The 23,555-nt window shown below is 37.2% G+C and overlaps 2 protein-coding genes across 3 annotated transcripts; both read left to right on the top strand.

Moving 5' to 3' along the window:
* Positions 1–5,544: 5,544 nt before the first annotated feature.
* pofut1 (protein O-fucosyltransferase 1) lies at positions 5,545–8,861 on the top strand. Its single transcript, XM_039652918.2, has 7 exons — positions 5,545–5,723; positions 5,856–5,977; positions 6,398–6,580; positions 7,121–7,233; positions 7,339–7,531; positions 7,760–8,002; positions 8,086–8,861. The coding sequence occupies exons 1-7, from the start codon at positions 5,585–5,587 to the stop codon at positions 8,278–8,280; spliced, it is 1,188 nt and encodes a 395-aa protein (XP_039508852.2). The 5' UTR covers positions 5,545–5,584; the 3' UTR covers positions 8,281–8,861.
* Positions 8,862–10,874: 2,013 nt separating this feature from the next.
* On the top strand, positions 10,875–23,313 carry kif3b (kinesin family member 3B). Of its 2 annotated transcripts, none has more exons than XM_039652707.2 (9): positions 10,875–11,034; positions 12,928–14,439; positions 16,139–16,240; positions 16,626–16,748; positions 18,994–19,112; positions 20,301–20,417; positions 20,525–20,630; positions 20,786–21,003; positions 23,058–23,313. In XM_039652707.2, the coding sequence occupies exons 2-9, from the start codon at positions 13,009–13,011 to the stop codon at positions 23,164–23,166; spliced, it is 2,325 nt and encodes a 774-aa protein (XP_039508641.1). In that variant the 5' UTR covers positions 10,875–11,034; positions 12,928–13,008; the 3' UTR covers positions 23,167–23,313. The 2 variants fall into 2 exon arrangements, with proteins under 2 accessions (XP_039508641.1, XP_039508640.1); XM_039652706.2 differs by having other exon boundaries at positions 10,995–11,148.
* Positions 23,314–23,555: the final 242 nt, after the last annotated feature.

Raw genomic sequence — 23,555 nt, 5'->3', positions numbered from 1 at the left:
TACTGTGAAGAGATTTTCTGGTAAATCTACAATATGTTCTTCATGTGACATCTGGTTTTATTGAAGTAATAACAGTCTTTAATATGAAAAAAAAATGGTCGGTTTCAAACTAATTTCTCAAAAACGAACCCAATTAACAGAATTTTTGAGACAATGTTGCTGTTAATGCCTCAACAAGAGTTAGTTTTTTCTTTTTTTCTTAATTTTTTGAGGTAAATCAATTTAGAAAGAGTTTCATTTAAGCTATTTTATTCTTTAAAAAATTAAATATTTTACATAAAAAGATTACATCACTTTACATTCTAAAAAAGAGCTGCCTTATATTTTTAAGTACAAACAACTTAGATGTTTAAGTCATTTCGACTTAAATTATGTTAAACTGACTTAAAAGGAGTTTACCTTACAAAAAAGTTTTTAAAAAATTGCTTAAATTATTTTGTTGAGTTTATAACAATGTAAAAACACATGTCGTAACTTATTGATCATATAATTGTTTTGCAGTGCAGAAGTAACAACTACACATTTTATTTTAAAGGGAAAGTTCGCCTATTACTGAAAATTATGACATCATATTTTTATATATTATTTATAGCCGGACTTTCATTTACTCACCTTCATGTTGTTCCATATAGACTTTCTTCTGAAGTCAGATATTAGATGAATGATTTTGGACCCTATATTTATTTATCTTTTGCGTTGAGCAGAAGAAAGAAAATCATTTTGGAAGTTTGGAATGACTTGAGGGTGGGTAAATTATAAATACATTTTCATTTTGGGCTGATTAAAGTAAAATAAGATAAAATAAAATATAATAAAATAATATAAAAATAAATAAAAATTAATCAAACTGACGACATGAGATTGCACCAAAGAAAGTAATTTCCGGGTCAGATGAGACATTGACTGCATGTTGTCATTTTTTTACACAACAACGAAATTAAGCAATCTTTTGCTGTTCCCTTGTTGTGTCAGCATTTGCTGTGGAAGTTTTGTATTTAATGGCTCTCAAATAAAGACCAGATAGCTAGAGGGACGTGTGTGGGAAGGTAAGTTCGACTAAACCCTAAGGTAACAGCAAGAACCTGCAGTATCAGCCGTCTAGCAGTCACTGCAGTGACTCTGTTCAGCACTGATAAGAGACTCGGGTGGACCCAGCAGATGCACATGCACACATAACCCGTCACACACTCTTAATAATCTTTAGAGACAGATAGCGTGATGTTCGTAAGATGATCCTGATCCAGCATTTGATGTGCCATATGATTTATCCCCTGGCGGTTTCCAAGCCATAAAGTCGTCACTAACACGAGTGTGAAATTATGTACAGGAAGGGATGAGCGCTTGCATTCTCATAGAGGAAACATTTGTTCTCTCTGAGTTGCTGTTCCCCTCTCTCATCAGAAGAATAAAGTGCAGGCTTGCTCGAGCACACAATGAGAATGAGAAGCGATTGTTTTAACCTCTATCTCGTGGCCTTTGAAGATGTGATTCGCTTCCTCACCTGAAAGAAGTTTCAGAACTCTGCACAGTTATGATGAGCGAGAGCAACCCAGGCCTGCTCTGCTTTGTTATCATCGCAGTCATCTCTAACAATGAAAAACAGTGTCTGCTGTGTGCACATGTGAACATTTCAATGGAGGGGGGGATGGGCCAGGTCATTAGAGCAGGAATAAAGGGAGGGCAGTAGACACAGGAAACAGAGAAACATGTTGACAGAGTGCAGGAGGAAATGTTGAGAGATTTGACAAGAGAATGGAGGTATATGTATAGGTATATATGTATACACAGTCTCAACGGCTTGCCCACCAAACCCCTACTGGTCATTCAGTGATGGCCATCTACTGACCAGACCCTGTTCAGTTGGACATTATTATATTTCCTGCAGAAGATATGCTTGACCAGTGGTGTTGGTTTGATTTTGAAATTGGTGGGGACGGGGACATCAATATATAAAAAAATTATTCGAAATAATCGAAATTATTGCTAGGGATATATCAGTGTCACTGGATATTGGTTGGGACAGGTCTCTAACATCCCTAATAAATTCTACGCCCCTGTGCTGGACCATGTTGCATCAGTGAAGTCATAGGTACCAGGTAGGGCCTAAAAATGTATGGTGCTTCATGTGGTAATATATAAATTAACTGGTTTTATTGGAGTTAAAATAGTCTTTAATATGAAAAATAAAGACTGGTTTCAAACTTGTTTCTCAAAAACTCTGTAATTGGTTGGCCAAACTGATAGCCCCTAAATGAAAACTATTGTTGGGCAGGTTGAGATGTTCAAACAGTGCCACAGGGCAACAGATTTTACATTTTTCAGGTAATTCAATCTAAAGGGTTTACTTTTAGTTCTTTTTACATATTAAGATAATAAAATGAAAGCATCTTGACATAAAAATATAAAGTTAGAATAATGACTGCACATTTTCTTTTAAGGGGAAAGTTTTCCTAAAAATACATAGTCTTTCATAATTTACTCAAGGCGTAAAGAGTACCTAAAAACTTGTAAAAGTACAGATAAGTATACCGCGAAACTGACTCACCTATTCTACGACATGAGTAAAAGTGTTAGATCTGATTTTAGCAGTACTTAAAAGCATAGTTCACATACATTTTTTTATTCTGTCATAATTTACTCACCTTTATGTAGAGGCGTAAAGTACCTGAAAACTTGAAAAAGTACAGATAAGTTACAGCGAAACTGACTCACCTATTCTACGACTTGAGTAAAAGAGTATCTGATTTTAGCAGTACTTAAAAGAATAGTTCACCTACATTTTTTTATTCTGTCATAATTTACTCACCTTTATGTTGTCACCCAAACCTGTCTGAGTTTCTTCTGTTGAACACAAAAGAAGATATTTTGAAAAAAATGTTGGTAACTAGACAGTTGATGGGCCTCATTGACTTCCATAGTCTGGTTACCAACATTACATGGGATTCACAAGTATACCTGCTCATGCACTCAAATTTGTGTAAAGTAGCCTTGTTGACAAGTTTGGGTGAACAAGGACAAAACGCACAAGTTCTACCTTTAATGCCGTGTAGATAGAGATATCACTTCTTTTGTAGCAGAAATAAAAATTTGGTGCCCTGCAAAATGTAAGGAGTAACTGGATTACTCATTACAAATATTGGAGTAGAGAGTACATATACTTATTCAAAAATGTCTTCAGTCAAACTACAAAGAAGCCAATAAGATTCTTTAGTACAGCAACTAATTAGGCTACATTTACACTACTGCCTTCAAATCGGTCCAAACCTGCTCGATTTTCTTTGTCAATACAATATCAACTGACAGCATTTTTATCCTTTTTATTGTATGAACAAAATACATAAAAACACTGAGACATATTTCAAAACTCTAATGGGGGATATATTTCCCAATAGCATTGTGAGCTAGATGATCGAATGGTCTCTTCATGATCAACTTGGGCTTAGAATGCTTTTGGGACTCAGTTCAGTTGGACATTATCATATTTCCTGCAAGTCGCTCCTGGTATGCTTGACCTGCATGTTGCATCAGTGATAACCTGATTGGCAATCATCACTGAATTTATAAGTACCAATTGCATCACTTTACTGTTATTTGACATGCACATTAGTGTGAGTGTCAGATTGACTTGTTTTATATTGATCTGATGGAAGTACCACATGTACATACCCACTCAAATTAATCAGTACATGCCAGGGCCATTTTTAGCCATGTGGAGTGCGTGTGTGAATTCCCGTGGAGGGGGGATGGATTATGACCATGTTGCACACACATGTTGCTTTTAATGACGGGTTTTAATAAAAGAGCTTTGGATTAGGCATAAACTCTTTTTTATTTATGGAATATCACATTATGATCATTGAATATCACCAGCACTCACCAGCTGAGCTTCACTGCAAATATGCTGCCCTAGTTGTGTTATCAGAGCAGATTGCTCAGAAAATAAAATAGATATATGAAGTCGCAGTTTAGTACATTTCAAATATACAAATTTTAAATGTAATATCAAATAACACACCACAGTTAAAATTATTATCAAGTACTTGTGCATGTGCTTTAGGCATCAAAATAAGTATGTGTTTAAAGCAAGGCAAAGGATCAATTAAGAATTATAATTTAGAATGTGCTCATATGTTAAATATATAGTATGTTTTGTCAAAAATAAACCAATCAACTGTTATCCAATGCAAGCTAATGCAATGCACATATCAAAATAAAGAATCCGAGATGGGTCCCTCTGATCTACAAGCAGATCAGAGTGTCTCAGAGCAACATTTCAGCTCAGGTTGGGGCGGCCTTAGACCGGTCTTTGGCCTTTGGTCAGACCGAGAGAAATGCCTTCACATGTCTGGAGATGCTGGCAGTCGAGAACGAGCTGAATCGCTTCCTCCTGTTCTTACAGGACCAATACGTTCTTACCCGCTTGGACAACATGTCTATTGTGTCCTTTACGTGAACCGTCAGGGCGGTATCAGATCCAGGAGCCTCTGTGATCTGACGGAACGCCTACTTGTTTGGTCCCAGCACTTTCTGTGCTCGCTGAGAGCGGCACATGTGCCGGGGAATCTGAACGATGGCTCGGACATACTGTCCAAGGACAATATTCCCCCCGGAGAGTGGTCTCTACAGCCCCAAACAGTCAAAGTAGATATGGCGTTAGGTAACCCAGTGAAGTACAAGTGTACATTCAACAAAATTAGGTACACTTCTTTTTCACAAGGATCTCCAAGTCCATTAACATTTCTAACATGTGAAAATTACAAAAATAGTCTTTAAAAGTGATATTCGTATACACCAGAATGAGAAGATGAACTGAAAGGCCAATGTCTTTTGACATTGTGTATATGTTAAATTGTCCGTGAGAGTTTATTTACTGTCAGTTTATTCACTTTAAAGTTAAATGCAATTGAGATGCATACTAGTAGTAAAGGCTTTATGTTTTAATTTATACTGCATGTGACATCCATTTAGTGCAATCAATGGCTTACATCACTTTTGAGTAGGCTAAATAACAGATTCTTATGACAGAAAGTAATCTTCTACAAAGCTAATAAAACAGTTAATTGCTCATCTCAGCAACTCAACACTTTCTGAGTTGGTCTAAGCAAACAAACAAACAAACAAACAAACAAACAAACAAACAATCAAACAAACAAACAAACAAACAAACAAAAAACAACAACAACAACACACCGGACAAAGCAAAAGAAACAAGAACTGTTGTTCTGGTTAAAAATCAGAAGTGCAATGAAGAAAATGTTCACCATTCAACAAAACATAAGGTTATTTAAAATGGTTATTTAATAAAACTAGTGCTGTTAAAACAAGTATTGATCTGTCTGACTCTTATATATCTATATATAGACTCTTATAGACTCTCTCTATATATAAAAGTCTATATATATACATTTATTTATTTATGCTATGCTTACATTGCATTCGAATTTCGCTAAAACTGTAACTAGTGCCTTTAAAGTTCCCCAAATGTATACCACAATTCTAATAAACTAAATGTGTCAAAAGTGTCCGGTAGGTGAAGAGTTAACCTTAGCTTCGCAGTGCATTGTGGGATAGCAAATGATCAGCGATGGCGGCGAGACCAAAGCTCCTGAAACTTTTCATTGTAACTTATTTGCATGTAACATTCCTTTCTCTGAACTACTTTATCGATGCTGCAGACGTGACGTGGGATGAAAACGGATACATTCTGTACTGCCCGTGCATGGGTAACGAGAGCATGATACATATGACTGAGACACTGAAAATCACACATACAGATATAAACTAAAGCGCCTGTATCTGCCTGTATGTGTTGTGTTGGAATAATAAACACATTTCTATGGTGTGTTCCTCTTTAGGTCGGTTTGGAAATCAAGTGGATCATTTTCTTGGATCACTGGCTTTTGCTAAAATGCTTAACAGAACACTCGCGGTTCCGCCGTGGATTGTTTACCGTCATCACTCCCCCCCTTTTAAAAACGTAAACACAACACACGTCACTACTTTGACTAACGTTACACATTTATTCTGTACCTCTACACTTTTGGAAAGTTTATCTTTAGCTGGTAGGGTTTTGAAAGTTTATAGCCTAGCTGCTGCAAGTTGTTCATTATCTTTCAAACCAATGTTAGCAGTTACCACTGTATTATTTGTTTAATTTTTATATATTAATGTTTTATTGTATTTAAGTTTTATTTTATGCTAGTGTTATTATTTTATGTTATTTTATCTTTATTTTAATTGAAGAATACTCCCAAGTCCAAACTGATTTTGAGTAGTTCCAAACTGTAGATCAACTAGCTACCAGCTGTAATGACCAGCTGTCACACTAATAGTGTAGTACATGGGGAAAGTACAATTCATTGATAATGTATGGTATGCTCCTGTGTCTCTCAAACAGGTGCACATCCCTTACAGTGAGTATTTCCAGTTGGAGCCAGTGAAGCAGTACCACCGTGTGGTGAGTCTGGAGGACTTCATGGAGCACTTGGCTCCTAAGCACTGGCCCCTTGGTCAGAGATTCGCCTACTGCTTCGAGTCCGCATCTCACAGGAGCGTGGACAAAAAGAGCTGTCCGATGAAGGTAATATGGATGTTCATTCTTCAAGGTGCTTGAAGTGCAATTGTTGGCGATTGCAATTAAAAATACTGTAAGTTTATGCTCTACTTTAGACTGCAGACATTTAACTGATGTGGAAATATAGTTCCCAGTATTAATACGGCTAAAACATGTCTGTGTCTCACATTACCTTGTTATTTGTACACTCTGTGACTATACACATCGCAACATGTAAATAGGAAAATGTTAGCATTATTTTGTCACTTATTTGGATTAGTATGCTAGCTGCAATCATTTACATCCAGTCTTTGTGCTAAGCTAGGCTAGCGGTAGGTGCGTCAAACAGACTTATAGCACGCACGGAGATGAAAAAGGTATGTATGAACTTTTCTAACTCTGAGGGATACGATGAATAAGCTAAAGTCCGAAAAAAGGCTGATCAACGATGGCACACACCATGGAAACACTGCCATCTGTTGGATTTTTAGCAGATCTGCATGTTGTTTCATATCGCACAAATGTCATGACAGTGTACTTGTAATACAGCCTGTTTTTCTGATGCAGGTTGGAAATCCTTTTGGACCGTTCTGGGACCATATTGGAGTCGATTTTGACCATTCCATTCTTTTCGGAGGTCTGTCATTTAGCTCCTATTACCAGCCGCACTGGATAAAGAGGTAAGATTAAGCTGAAATACTCACGTTAATCAAAATGATTGTACTCAAACTCCCTTCATCTTAATGTTCTCACTCTCAATCTCTTGTGTTTTTCTTTTTGTTTAGGTTTCCTCCAGCGGAGCATCCCGTTCTCGCTCTTCCAGGAGCCCCAGCTCAGTTCCCTGTACTGGAGGAGCACATCGGACTGCAGCAGTATGTGGTGTGGTCTGACAAACTGGTACAGGAAGGAGAAGGCCATATCAACACCCTGCTAAGCAGACCCTATGTGGGCATCCATCTGAGGATTGGCTCTGATTGGGTAAGCTCTGTGTCTGTAAGCATAAAGCAACCAAATATATAAATAAACAGGCTATGGTTGATCTGAGAAAACCAATGTAAATGATGTGAATCTCATCATTACATATTTGTGCTCCAACAGTATATCTGAATGAATGTGGCTGGTTTTATGAGATTCCTGAAGCACCAATATCAAGTGTAGGATATTAGAAGTGTAGATATTAACTAGTCTTTTTACCATTCCACACAGCAAAATGCCTGCAAGCTTTTGAATTCGGGTGATACTGGTCCTCACTTCATGGCGTCTCCACAGTGTGTGGGATACGACCGGAAAACTGCCCTGCCGCTGACCATGACCATGTGTTTACCGGATCTGTCCGAGATCCGTCGTGCTGTGAAACTCTGGGTGAAGAACACCAGTGCTCAGTCAGTATACATCGCCACCGACTCCGAATCGCACACCGCAGAGATTGAGAAACTCTTCGAGGGCAAGGTGAGGTTTTACATATTAACATTACAAAAGTGTGATCGTCTTTTAGGAAACAGAATATAATAGTGTTGACACGCTTTGTGCAGGTGAAGGTCGTGAGCTTGCAGCCGGACACTGCTCAGGTCGACCTGTACGTCCTCGGCCAGGCCGATCACTTCATCGGCAACTGTGTCTCGTCCTTCTCGGCCTTTGTTAAAAGGGAGAGAGATGTTCACGGGAAACCGTCATCCTTCTTTGGCATGGACTACCCAGGAAAAAGGCAAACAAAAGAGGAACTCTAATGAAATTAAGAGATTGCGTTTTTGTAACTGTGAAGACTGGTTGATGTTTTGCATGTTTCAGGTGTCATTTCATTAAGGGAGAACAACGGAAGTTAGTTCCTTATTGATTTCCCGGGACACACCATATCTCCCATTTTGCACTACTAGCCTAAATGTGAGCAACCAAACCAGAAACAAATGCTCCACTAGATCTTGCTCCCTGTTTCTTCAAGAAAGAAGTGGGTATTTATCATGGCATATCGATTACTGGTTTATGTTTGTATAGAGTGGCTGATTTGAGGATGGAAACTGACCCGTGTTAGGGTTTTGGAATTATGATCGAGAGACTAGTCAGGTGTAAGCGGTTAGAAATTGCACTAGAAATTGCAGCGGTTTCTGAAAATGTATTAAAAATAACATTGAATGCATGTCATACAGACTTTCTGGTGTAATATTGCAAATTATTTTGAAAGTCAGTGTGAAACCGAATGGCAGAAATGTTTTATAAGTGTTTTATGCTGTTTGTAATTGTTAGGAATTTTGTATTGGGTGACATTCCCCAAATTAGTTTATCAATTGAAAATAAAACAAGTGCATTTGTATCCTTTGTTTATCCTTCCACTTAAATGCAGTGATTACTATAAACTTTTCAAATGTTTAGGGTTGATGATATCTTTTTATGTTTTTGAAAGAAGTTTGTTATGCTCGGCTGCCTTAATTTGGTGATAATAGAGTTAAAGCTATATTTTAAAATGTATTTTATTCCTGTGATCAAATCTGAATTGTCAGCATCATTACTCCAGTCTTCAGTGTCAGATGATCATTCAGAAATCTAATTCTAATATGCTGATTTTATGTTTAGGAAACTTTTGTCAATTTGGATCAAGTTAATGTGTCCTTACTGAGTTTTAAATTAGTGTCAATTAATAGTAGTAAATATTCTTTAATCAAAAAAAACTTTGTCAGCAAATTGTTGTAAAAAGTTTTAAATAGATCTATTTAATTGTCAATTGTAAAACTGTTATTTTTAATAATACATTTTTCGTTCATTCATTCCTTTTTTTTAGCGCTTTATTGTTTTTCTATTACTTTAATAACAAAACAAAAAAATATACAAAGCTACAGTGGACATTTGAAACTGCTTTTGAAAAAAAATATGGCAAGCCGTTTTGACTTTTATTCATTTAGTTAAAATGCTAATTCTTGAAATCATGAATTTGATTTCTACTAGTAACAATGGCAATTTTTGATACCAGGAATTAAATTTTCCACTAGTAAAAATGTTATTTACACGACATCGCTGCTGTGGGATGGAGGTAGGGTGACCACCCGTCCCGCTTTGCGTTGTACTGCACAGCATTTTCACCCCTTGTCCCGCACGTCGCACGTCCCGCATTTTCATCAGTCTATTGTTTTTTTAATTATCATATTAAGAAATAATGCATGCGTTCTTTTGCCTTTTTAAGAAAGCATTTTACTTATTACTTTTGCTGTTGTTCAGCACTTCGTGCTGCTGCATCTTCTCTCTCTGCACTAGGCAAGCGCTTTTGCAGGTGTCGATACACACTCACGTTTAGGAGTCGGGACATGACAGAATATTCAATTGCACAATCGGGCCAGCATTGCATCGTAACCTATGATCGTAACTAACGTTTATCATTTTCACGTCTTTTTAAGTTTTACCAGTTTAAACATTCAAGCAACGTTAAACCATCCCGTGCTCGCGCACTCTCAGAGATGTCTTTCACTGCGTGCATATACAGTAAAGCCTAAATCCGCCTCACAAACAGCTCGCCAGAAACAAACGTTTTATCCCTGGATTATATCGCTTTAACAGTTAAAAACACGCAAAATTATGTCAAAACGCTGGCCTTGGTGAGTAACCTCGTAAAGACAGTCGGTTATGTCTTAAATTAGCATTAAATGCGTGGACTAAAAAGACTATCCAGTATTATTTTACATTGGATTTCTTTATTCAGTTTCTGTAGTATTTCTGACACACCAAAAATGGGGGAAATGTTTTTAGATAAACACTGAAAAAGTTGTCGGAATTCAGTGATGGTGACGTTGAAGTCCTGGGACCATGGTGTAGGCTAGTTCATTTATAGCCAGCTTTTAGCTTTTTACCTCTGGCGAAGTCTTCATTTAGGCATCAAAATTGTATGTTCACTAGTTACAAAAGAATGGGCTATATGCACGCATAAGTTCCGCATTTGACGTAAGGATGCTCGTCCATTTCCGGTTGTGTAGATTAAAGCGGAGGAAAACCGGAGAAAACGGGATTATGGCAGAGTCTTCAATATTTACGGTCCTCCTGTCTTTGAAACGAAACGTACATACGTTTAGATGTAATTTTATATATAGTTATGTTTATTTAATATAATTTTAAAAAGAAGCATAAACACAACGAGGGGTGTCTGTTTTATCTGTTTTTGTGACTAATGTTTCATTATTATAACCATGGAGTATAAAATTCAATATAAATTCTCGGTATTGCATTGGACTCTATGATCGGCGGAAGTTATCGAGCATCCTTAATCCTTCACCGGAAATAACGCCGTGCATAGAGCCCATAACGTTATTGTTGATATCAAGAATTCTTATCCTTGGCATGAAAGTTAAAACGGCTTGCCATAGGCTGGATTGATCCAGCAGCAGTAACGGTAGATCCATCCCGGCCTGCAGGGGGATCACCTCTCCCTTTCTCCCTCCCTCTCTCACACAACCACAGACAGCCACAGACATGGCTGACAGAGTTCGTGAGGAGAGATACGGGTAATTTTGCATATTTAATCTCTTGGCAGGTTTGAGGTGTATGCTTCTGACGGATATGAAGACGACTGCGTTTTTTGGTGTAAGTCGCAGGTTAAATAGTTGGGGATGGGAGAGGTGAGTCACATCATTTATGTCTAACGTTATATGTATGCGCTGCTGTATAAATGACACGGTTTGTTTGCCGTTGCCAGGCCGCTTGTTTTGAGTCTCTGAGGAGCGCCGTACGTCCTCGATGACCCGTTTGCACCTTTACAGCTAATATTAACGAAATGATATGATACGATGATTAAATAATTTAATTTCAGTTGAAACAATTACGTTTTCAACAAAAAAGACAATTCTTGTCTCTCGTATTTAACGTGACTCTTTAGTCTGTTGCCGTTATCTCTCGTTATTTCATGACAACCGAGACTGAGATTTACATACTTTAAACCATACATATATTTGAGATGAAATAATGTAAAATGGGCTCATGTAAATTAGCACTGATGCTACAGCTAATATTGCAGTTTATGGACTATGTAGCATCGTATAAATCATAATTGTGCGGTCAATGTTGGATGCCAAATTTGGGAATAATGTAACTTACTGAAGAATTTTATACTGTAACGTTAACTTTACTTGAACAAATTAGCAAATTATTTATTATGAACGTAATTATTTCTCGCAAGAAAACAAACAGATCGTTTTTACAATTGGTTTGGATATAGTGAGGTGGCTAAATTTGGCTCCTTTAAATATATTAATATGAGGCTACTTGTAAATTTTAGTCCAAGTTTGGTAAGGAAAATATTATTAAGGAGTGTCAAAAACAACTTTACATGTCTGTAACGTTAGAAATGTTGGTTGTATATTCTAGCAACCGATTCATCATAATCAAGCTGGTCACTTTCTAGCCTCTGCTCTACACTTTATTTGGCTTGTTGTAAAACTACAAAAACTTAGCATAACTCTTAAAACTTAGCATAACTCAAAAACATAAGTCCTAGAATAATATCACAATGTTTATTAGCTTACAGCAAATAAACATTGTGATATTATTTTTGGAGTACAAATAACTGGCTACAGGAGATATGCTATTTTGATATACAGCCAACCATAATATTGAATGAATGTGATATTGAATGTGATATTGAGGTACCATGGCATTTCTAGTATTCAAAGTTCTTGACCATTCTTAATTTATTGGAATATTGCAGTATTTATAAATTGTTTATCTGTGCACATCATATATATATATATATATATATATATATATATATATATATGTATATATATTATTATTTTTTTTATTATTATTAATATGTCCACATAATCTTTATTAATACAAATAACTTCCCTTCCATCTCTGATGACGAGGGCGGGACAGCCTGTCACTCTCATGAGATCACAGCAATAGCAAGCGACAACCATCTGATCAGTTTCCCATGGACAAAATCAAGTCCCGCCCTACTTTTTTCTTGTTCGAGAAGCCATTTCACTTGGATATGTCACAATAGGAAAGAAAAGACTATCGCAACTTTCATGCTGATAAAAAACTAAAAAACATGGTATACATGTCCAAAAAACAACAAAACAAACAAACAAAAAACATGAATGTTTTTTTTTCTAGTCAGTTTGTTTAATTGAATTTGGAATTCGACATGAAGTCAAATTCTTATAATGGCGACGTCCGCTTGATTTAAAATTGCTGACTCAATTTTTGTTAGCCTACCAAATATGTTTTTATCATTCTGTCTTTTTTTAAAAAAATGATTACTACAGTTGCCTTAAGTTAACTAGACAAATATTTGCTATGTTTGTTTGCTGTAACCATAACGCACGTTATTCATATTTATCTTTTGGCTTTGTGCATGTTTCTGTCATTTCACTGAGTTGCATCATATTTTTCAGGCTCTGATGCTGGCAGCACCATTACTGTGAAATAAACTCCAAACTCAGAAGATATACCAAAGCACTACAGAAGGCTACAAAATGTCCAAAAGCAAGAGCTCTGAATCCGTTAAGGTAGTGGTGCGTTGTCGCCCCATGAATGAGAAGGAGCGAGTCGCCAACTTCGATAGAGTGGTCTCTGTGGATGTGAAGTTAGGGCAAGTGGCCGTGCGCAACCCTCGAGCTGCATCCTCCCATGAGCACCCCAAAGTGTTCACCTTCGATTCCGTTTATGACTGGAATTCAAAGCAGATGGAGCTCTACGATGAGACTTTCCGCCCATTGGTAGACTCTGTACTGTTCGGCTTCAATGGGACCATCTTTGCATACGGCCAGACGGGCACCGGAAAGACTTTCACAATGGAAGGGGTACGAAACGACCCCGACAGGAGGGGTGTCATTCCGAACTCCTTTGAGCACATTTTTACGCACATCTCCCGCTCTCAGAACCAGCAGTACTTGGTCAGGGCTTCATACTTGGAGATTTATCAAGAAGAAATCAGGGACCTCTTATCGAAGGACCAGATGCACCGATTGGAGCTCAAAGAAAGGCCTGATACGGGCGTCTACGTTAAAGACCTCTCTTCTTTTGTTACTAAAAGCGTTCGTGAGATTGAGCATGTGATGAATGTGGGGAACCAGAACCGATCGGTTGGTGCAACTAACATGAATGAGCACAGCTCTCGCTCTCACGCCATCTTTGTCATCACCGTTGAGTGCAGTGAGTTGGGTCCCGATGGAGAGAACCACATTCGGGTTGGGAAACTCAACCTCGTTGACCTGGCAGGAAGTGAACGACAGACCAAAACTGGAGCGCAGGGTGAGCGCTTGAAAGAAGCCACCAAAATCAACCTCTCCTTGTCAGCTTTGGGCAATGTCATCTCAGCGCTGGTGGACGGGAGAAGCACCCACATCCCGTACCGTGACTCTAAGCTTACGAGGCTGCTGCAGGATTCCTTGGGTGGAAATGCCAGGACGGTTATGGTGGCCAACATCGGACCTGCTTCCTACAATGTGGAGGAGACTCTGACCACGCTACGCTATGCAAACCGCGCCAAAAACATCAAGAACAAACCCCGCGTCAATGAAGACCCCAAGGACGCCCTGCTCCGGGAGTTTCAGGAGGAGATCGCCCGCTTGAAAGAACAGTTGGAGAAAAGGTCTGGCAAGAAGAGGAGAAAAAGGAGGAGGAGGAGGGTTGGAGAGGGAGGAGAGGAGTTAGAGGATGGGGAGGATTTTGATGATGAGGACGATGATGAGGACGACGAAGAGGAAGAAATGGGTGCGGATAAGAACATCTCTGATTATTGGCGTGAGCAACAGGAGAAACTGGAGAAGGAGAGGAGGGCCATCATGGAGGACCACAGCCTGGTGGCAGAGGACAAACAGCGGCTGCTGAAAGAGAAGGAGAGAAAGATGGACGATCTTCGCAGAGAGAAGGACGCTTCCGAGATGCTGACGGCCAAAGTTAAGGTTAGACCGTCCAAACCTTGCTATGCTCATTAAGGCCACGTTTACACAAAGCCGGGTATTTAGCAAAACGAATATTTTCCCCCTCTCCGTTGTCAAAAATAACATTGTTTACACACCCGCATAAATACGCCGTCGAGCACCCCAAAGTGTTCACCTTCGATTCCGTTTATGCCAAACTATGCCAAACCTATTGGCGGCAGTGTAGGGGTTAAGGATAAAGCCATCCAAACCGTTTAGAATCCGCAGAATCGACAAGAGAGAACCTAAAACGCCGTTTCTCCCAGTTTACACGACAACACATAACCGCCGTTTTCAGAAATCTCCACTTTGGCCGGATTTTTTAGAAATAATCGTTTTCAGTGATAAAAACTGAGTGTAAATGAGAGGGCAAAACGCAGAGAAATATCTGCGTTTTCCCATCGTGTAAATGGGGCCTAAGGCTGCATTTATTTGATATAACACAATTTTACTGTTTACTGTATTATCAAGTATTATTATAAATGTTTTCTATTTTAATGTAATTTAAAATGTAATTTATTCCTGTAATATCGAAGCTGAATTTTCAAAATCATTACTCCAGTCTTCAGTGTCACATGATCCTTCAGAAATCATTCTAATATGATGATTTGATACTCAAGAATCATTTCTTATTATTATCAATGTTGAAAACAGTGTTCTGCTTAAGTATCTTTTTGTGGAAACCATGATTCATTTTACTGGAACTGTTGATCAACTTAATGTGTCCTTGCTAAATTAAAATATTAATTTCTTTTTATAAAAATCTTAATGACCCCAAACTTTCGAATGGTTATGTTTTTTTTTTAAACCTCGTGAAATTATTGCAAATTTCTTTGTGATAAACATAATGAGTCCCCAAAATATTTAATGTGTAAAAAAAGAAAAAAGAAGAAAAAAACTACAATATTTGTAAAATTATTTAAAAAAAATGAATGTAAAAAATTAAAGGTGTATACTTGGAAAAAATATACATGTAGATATGTTTAAATTAGAGCTGTCAAACGATTAATCATGATTAATTGCATCCAAAATAAAAGTTTGTGTTTACATAATATATGTGGGTGCACTGTGTATAATTATTTTGTTTATATAAATACACACACATGCATGTATATTTAAGAAAAAATATAATTTATATATAAAATATATTTATATATAATATAAATTATATATAAATCTATATACATGAAAATATTTCTTAAATATATACATGCACCCACATATATTATGTAAACACAAACTTTTATTTTGGATGCGATTGATCATAATTAATCGTTTGATAGCCCTAATTTAAATACATCATTTTAAATGTATTATTATTATTTTTTTTTGCATTGGGACAATGGAGACAATGTCATGGAAATGACTAGTCTGGTCAGTCAAACAAAAAAATATACTTTATGCAGCCCAAGAGTCTTTTAACAGATTCATTAAAAGAACCAGCTCATAAGAGTCATGTTTTCATATTAAGATAAGATAAGATAAGATAAGATAAGATAGTACTTTATTGTCCGTGTACACGGAAATTTGTCCGTGTACACGGAAATACTACTCATTTATTTTCTCTGCTCACATTCAATTCCGGCTGCAAACTTGCATCTTTTATAAAATTTAGGAAAGATTCAATAGCATTTGTTTTAAATACATCTGGCTTATCTGATAAGCAGTTAATTGTTCTCAGGCCATGGAGAGCAAGCTGCTGGTGGGAGGGAAGAACATCGTTGACCACACCAATGAGCAGCAGAGGATTCTGGAGCTGAAGAGACAGGAGATCGCTGAACAGGTACAGTTTCCAGTAACACACCGTATAGGGATTGAGCTGGACTGTGTTTCAGTCCTCAAGGTTGCTTCAAAGGAGACGGTTATTTTAGTCTCCTGATCGTTTGTGATGTGGATATTCTGGGAGGCTGGATTATAAATGGAGAAAAAAAGCTGACTTAAGCATTTTTCTACCTTACAGTCCTGTCTGTGTTAAGTTGGAGCTACATTTACAAACCTTACTTAGAAATTCTGATGCAATATGTAGCCACATCTAAAATGTGATTGGCTAAAAATGTGTATGGTAATTTTCTTGCCGTGGTGATGTTATTAACTTTATATGAGCACTTCTACTTGGGCATATAATATTTAAACATTTATAATGTGTGTGTGTGTGTGTGTGAGAGTAGAAAAGGCGGGAACGGGAGATGAAGCAGGAAATAGAGTGTCGTGATGAAGATACACTGGAGTTGAAAGAGACGTACAGCTCACTGCAGCAGGAAGTGGACATCAAGACCAAGAAACTGAAAAAGGTATTATAGCTTTTACTCATAACAATCTTTATGTTAATTGGACATTTCTTTTTTTTTATTCTGCTATGTTTAGTGTTGCTGCCTAATAGTGGTGCAGGAAACATTATGGTTTATAGGAACTGTACAAATGAACATGTCAAAGTTACAATGGCAGTAGAAAAGCTGCTTGTGCATGTTATCAGATGTATTTTTAGAGTCTAGCTGTATTCTCTGCAGTCATTAGCAGTAGGACAGCTCTCATGACAGATCTCCATTCTCCTGGTTGAGAATCATCCATACATGACTGAATGTGACCTCCATTTGCCTGTGTTTAGAGCATATGAGTGATTCTATAATTGGAGATACATTTTGCAAGAAGTTAAGGAAAAAAACTGCTCACTAACAGGAATTCTTTCCAGTATCTTATTGAAAACATATTCCATTTTAATAATTCAGTGCTTGCCAAATACAGGTTTCTTCCTTTTTTTTTTTTGTAGCAATGTTTGTCAATTCTGTAACTGTTAATTCTGTTACATACCGTCAAAATTGTTATGCTACCATGGTAACCATATTGACAATTTTAAAAGTTTTAGCCCAAAACTCCACTTGCTAGGACAAGTGCCAAGATCACATAGCACTAATGAAATCATGGTTAAAGGGGTCATGAACAGGCTTTTTAAATTTTATTATATTGTTGTCTGAGGTCAACTTATGATGTTCGCTTGGTTTTTGCATTCAAAAACATCAAAATGAATAAGTAATAGGCTATTTTCTACCCTAGTTTTGAGCCTAGGTTTTAATGGGCGTCTCACACTGAAGACTTGGAAGTAAACGCCCACTGCTGTGAGTGGATAACAGTTTTGCATTTTATAATGAGTTTCAACTCACTTGTCAGTGCACGTGGGGGAAATTGTTTTGAAAACGTCCAATATTGTAAAATGGCAACCGGAATGATTCGCCCGTACATGTTCGACCCAGAGTCCGTGTGTTGCACCATTCCTGTCGGATCCAATATAGACGGCACAGCACCGTTCTTTACTTTTAATCGGTCTGCAAATCCAGTCTTGTTTACAAAACAATCCTCAGTGAAATGAAGCGAACAGACGGACAATGTTTTACACTCAGCAGCTGGAACGTCATTAAAAATAAAGTTTAACCATGCAGTCCTATTGGAATCCAGAGGAAGCATATTCAGCAACTGTCTTTTTCCACAACCAGGTACTGCACAATATTCTGTATTGCTCGGTAGCTTGATCCGGTTTGTCATCACGAGGTAGGCCTATGTTATTTAGCTATGCGTGTAATGCGCGAATCGGTGGGCGGGGCTATACCGGCTGTTGTAGCCGGTTGAAGTAGGCGTTGATCTTCTTCTGCGGGGGTGGTGTTTTATCCTCTTTGATGTCATAGTTTCCCACTTTGAAAAACGAGTCGTTTGCTGGGGCTGGTGTCAATAAAAGCTTTTTATTGGACTAACAAGGACGTTTTCAGTTTTTAAAACTTACTGGAGATTCTTATAATATGATGACATCTTAGATGTCAAAAGCTCAAGGAAAATTAGATTTCTCAGTTCATCACCCCTTAATAAGACTTTTAAACAACCTACTATGTGATCAGTGATAAATTCTGTTTTCCTTTTAATATTGTGGTTACAATTTTGAGGTTTAACAAAATAACTTTTAGATTTTAAATTCAAATATTTTCTCAGAGAGAGCACACATACCTTTCAGTGCTTCAGGTCTTATCAGTGAGGGAAAGTGACACCATTTCCTGTATTTTACATAGTTGTGGGAGATTATTCCACCAATTTAAAGGCAAAGTACGGTACGGTAACAGAATTAACAAAAGATTTATGGAGACATTTTTATAAGATAAAAGTTATTTTGAAACAATTTAACATTGGAGAATAAGGACAATGACTATTTAGGGTTTTTATAAATAAACTAAATTAAATATTACTAATAGAAAAGTAAAAATATATTTTGATCACACAATGATACATGATGGAAAAATACACTAATTCGGACAAGAAATCATTATATTGTTAAATATTATGCACGATATTATATTGTTATGGCCTGTAACATCTTGAACCATGATAATAAGCAACAAATTATTAAAGTATTTTAAAATATAACAAGGACAAAAATATGATGACTTTGGACACCAATGTATCTGCAATTATAGAATCACCCATATGCCTTACCCATTCCTATAAAGAGCTTAATCTTATTTGAATGTCTTGTCTGTTTCTGTCTCCTTCATGTAGCTCTTTTCCAAGCTCCAGTCCGTGAAGGCGGAGATTCAGGATGCCCAGGATGAACATGTCAAATACAGGCAGGAGCTGGAGCAGACTCAGAACGAGCTGACCAGAGAACTCAAACTCAAGTATGTCAACCCAGAATCCGCATTACCAGAATTTAGGCATCATTCAAAATGCTGATGTTGGCTTCTAAATGAAAATGGATATTCGTTTTGAGGTTTGATAAAGATTACATTTAACAGTAGCGTTTTTAAATCATCTTATCAGAAAGCTCAAACATGCCGATAAAGAAATGATAGATTTAATGGTTTTGTTTCTATTGTGTGTAGTGTGTTCTGACCTAAGTTGTGTTGGCCTGACTTCTTGTAACTTTGGACTCAGCACTACTGCATTACAGATGTCAACAGTTTAATGCACACTCACTAAGACTCTAGTGTACTGAGCGATCTCTAAAGTGGAGTATCCATTAAGGAAGATTCACCTGACAGGCTGCTTTTGAGTGCGGTTGGCAGAATGAGTTTAAGGTTAATGGGAAATATCTTGAGTGTTCAAGATAAAAAAAGGAGAGATGTTCCAACTTCTTGATGTGGCTTTCAAAAAACATTTTTAATAAAGGTTTTTATCTTATGAAATATAAAAATATCATGTGATACTGTATAACCATCAAGTATTAAAAAAGTAATACAATTTTCCTTAACTCCACCACATGTGAATGCCCACATCTGTTTCATTATCTGAAATTTTCAAAGTGTAAAAGTATCAAATCATTTTCTACCCTGATGAGTCATACAATCATACAGTCATGAGTGCTTATAGGTGTGTTTTTTTGTCATATAACTTACTGTTTACTTTCCCAGCTTGATGGTCATACACTTTATTTTTCGGTGTTGTTATTTAACATGTAATTACTGTAGTAATAACAGCAAATTATGCATAATTACATGAAACTAACCCTAAATCAATCCCTATTCCTAACCCTATTGTAAGTACACGTTGTTAATTGATATTACTTAAATGTAATTACACTGTAACAAGGACACCTTTTACCTATACCTTTTCAAATATTAATATTTTAAGAAATTTTCTTCACTGTTTTTAATAATAATAATAATAATATTATGCCAAAACTTCAAGGTTTAATAGTTTAAGGTATTTTTTCTTCATTTTGAGGACAGTTGTATCAATCTCCAAAAACATTCAGAAATTAAAAGCATGTTTTCATGGAAGGGGTCATTATATAAGGCATTTTGAATAATGAAAAGATCCTCAACATCATGTCATTGACTTGTTAACTTTTCTGTCATACCCACCAGACATCTGATTATCGAGAACTTCATCCCACTGGAGGAGAAGAGCAAGATTGTGACTAGAGCCACTTTTGACGAGGAAGATGACCTCTGGAAAATGACCCCTATCACCCGCATTCAAAAGTATGTCGGCTGATTTTGGAAATTTGAACCTTGGAAATGATTTGTTAAGTGTAATTTTATGGCCACCAACATCCTTGCTTCACTGTAACGTTTGTTGTTTTTCTCAGTGATCAGCAGATGATGAAAAGGCCTGTTTCTGCAGTCGGCTACAGACGGCCTCTGAGTCAGCATGCCCGTATGGCCATGTTGATGCGGCCTGATGTCAGATACAAGGTATGCTGACACTGTTCCCATAATCCTCCACATGGCACTACACAACGCCTTTAGTTACAACACTCCCTCACTCTTTACAGTGACACAGATGAGCTCAAGAATCAAACGCACATTGTATCCTTGATCTTGTGATTGTCTCCCCGCCCGTCTTCCAGGCTGAGAACATCCTGCTGCTGGAGTTGGATTTGCCCACACGTACCACAAAAGACTACGAGGGACCGGTGATAGCACCTAAAGTGGCTGCGGCTCTGGAGGACGCTCTGAGAGAGGAGGACGAAATCCAGGTGGACGCCTCTGGCCTCCGTGCCAGCCTTGGCTCCAGTCCAGGCCTCAGCGCCACCGCTGCTGGGTTTTCCAAGAAACCAAAGTCAGGGTGAGAAATGGTCCCTCGAACTAGGGCTGCACATTATATTGAGAAAAAATACGATATTGCCATATGGCTTGATGCTATTGTCAAATCATGCAGATTGCCGAGTAGGGATGCAAACGGTTAATCGATTATCGATTAATTGTCGACAAGAATTTACTCAATTAAATTAATTGTCAGCTAATTGAACATTGCGAACGTGACACGATGTTCTCACTCGAGAGAGCCGACACAAACTTGAGGCGGCAAAAAAGAAACTAAACATGAGGCGGTCATTGATATTGACTACCAACTATACAGCGTGCTAACCTCGAAAATCCAGCTGTATTGTAACAATAAATCAGCTTATACCCGTCAACGCTCCCGTTTTCCCAGGTTTCTCCCGTTTTTTTTTAAGCCCTATCTCTCGACGCCTTACGGTTTGTTATTTTTCCCGGGAAACTAGTCTAACTGTCTGTCACACTTTCATACATGGTGTGTTCACTTCGTGTAGACAGCAAAAGGGGTGTTTGTCAAGGCGCACGGCACATGCAATAGTTCAACAGGGAGCGCGCCGCGCTGCTCTTAAAGGGGCCACACCTTATTTCCACTCGTTACAAGTTGTACATTTGACTTCCCCCTCAGCCTATATTATAAATGGTGCTGTTAATGTTTCAAGTTTTTTTTTATACAAGTATTTTAGCAGATAGATTATTGTAAGTAGGCTTAATATAGTGTTGGAAGGATAAGCTTACCCATATAGATTTTTATTTAAAATTTATTTTATGTTGCTTAATGTTTCACATGCAACAGGTGAGCCAATGCACAATTATTTTTTATGTATTTAAATTTTCTGTGCATAATCTATTTTGTTAAACTACATAAATGCCATTATTCTGTGACGTATCCCAACTGTTATATAACATGCATTTTTATTCAGTATAAGCAATATTCGAGGGCTTGGAGCCAGAAGGGCGTAAGTGGCTTTTAGCAAACTTTACAGGAAAGACAAAACAAAATTTTGACCACGCTTCAATCACCTGTATTATTAACCTTAAACCACAAACATTGCAACCACAGGCATACTTATATGAAACTAGTATTTAAGTAAAAATCTATGGCATATTAACACAATGAATATGTTCTAAAACCTCAAATAAGTCAGATACGCCTTTTTGTTGCTTTATTCAATACAGTTTGATCTCAGATAGGTATTTTTGGCACCATTGAATAGAGCTCATCGAGACCTTTATTTTTATATTAAGAACTCATATTCGCCCAAAATGCCACTCTGGCTCCAAACCCTCGTATTTAGCTTTTTATGTTAATTTGATACCGTGAGAAATTTACATTCTCAGGAAAATAGGCGATTATCAGTTAATCGTTAATCGATCGATAAGGTTGACTAATGATTAATGAATTAATTGATAATTTGCATCCCTATTGCAGAGTTTCACTTATTTTACAGTACAACAGTTACAATATATTTATTTTGTTTAATATATCATTTAATAATAACTATTAAAAAATCATTATTATTTTATACTGAATTGGTCAAGAACAGTGGGAATATACCATATGCTTATTTCTAGTTTTATTTTTATTTTTTTTAACCTCTGGCCACTTTATGGTTGCTGAAAGGTATGTGTTAGTTCTGGTAAATAGTAAACTCGAGTGTGAACACACAAATTTTAACAGAATGGAATGAAGCAATGAAATGATAAAATAAATAAATGAAAAAAACTAAATTAAATAAAGTAAAGAAAAACAAATGATTCAGTTTTAAAGGATTATATCTTTTTTTTTTTTACAATCAATTTTTTTTTTACAATTTTTTTTTTTTTTACAATTTTTTTTCTCCAATGATTCTAGAATGATTACTTCTTACCTAATAATATATAGCTATTTTAGTTGTCTGATGAGTATTCATGTATTTCTTCATATCGCAGAAAAAAGAAATCGCAATGTCAGTTTTTTCCAATATGGTGCAGCCCTACCTTCAACCTCTTCCCTTTTATTATTCACCTTTATTTATCCTACCTTAATATACTTTTTTGTTTTCCCCCATTATCATCTTACAGCCGCCCAAAAACTGGCAAGAAGGTGAGCACTCCAACTTCAGCTCACAGCCCTTTGTCCGGCTCAGGGTCCCCTCTTTACCCACAATCTCGAGGCCTTGTGCCTAAGTGACCCCGGCCTTCGCTGCTACGTATGAACTAACCAGCTTTGGCATCAATGCTCTTAAATGCCAGGCAAAATCAGTTGCATTAAAGACGGTGGAACGTCTCATCGAGCTCCTCCTGGTGTGGCATTTAAACCAATCGGCATCCACTTAATGCTTGATCTTTCATACCACCTTGTTTTTAGATGTCCTTTTGACGTCATATTTATCGCACAAAAAAAAGTTACATTTGGCAACCTTCAAAGTCTTAAAGCTCACCTCAAGATGACCTTCCACAGATTTAGATTGCACTTGAACAAAATGTTACATGTGTGTATGTGTGAGGTCATTGAGACAGCAGATGGTCTCGGCATTGTGACCAAATGTGTTAGATTCGTCATTGTGTGTATGCTTTTGT

This window comes from Pimephales promelas, chromosome 20 (assembly GCF_988280905.1).
Source record: "Pimephales promelas chromosome 20, fPimPro1.hap1.1, whole genome shotgun sequence".
In the NCBI taxonomy this organism is placed as follows: Eukaryota; Metazoa; Chordata; class Actinopteri; order Cypriniformes; family Leuciscidae; genus Pimephales; species Pimephales promelas.
Note: the sequence above shows the minus strand (reverse complement) of the source record. Positions and strands in the feature narration are given on the sequence as shown.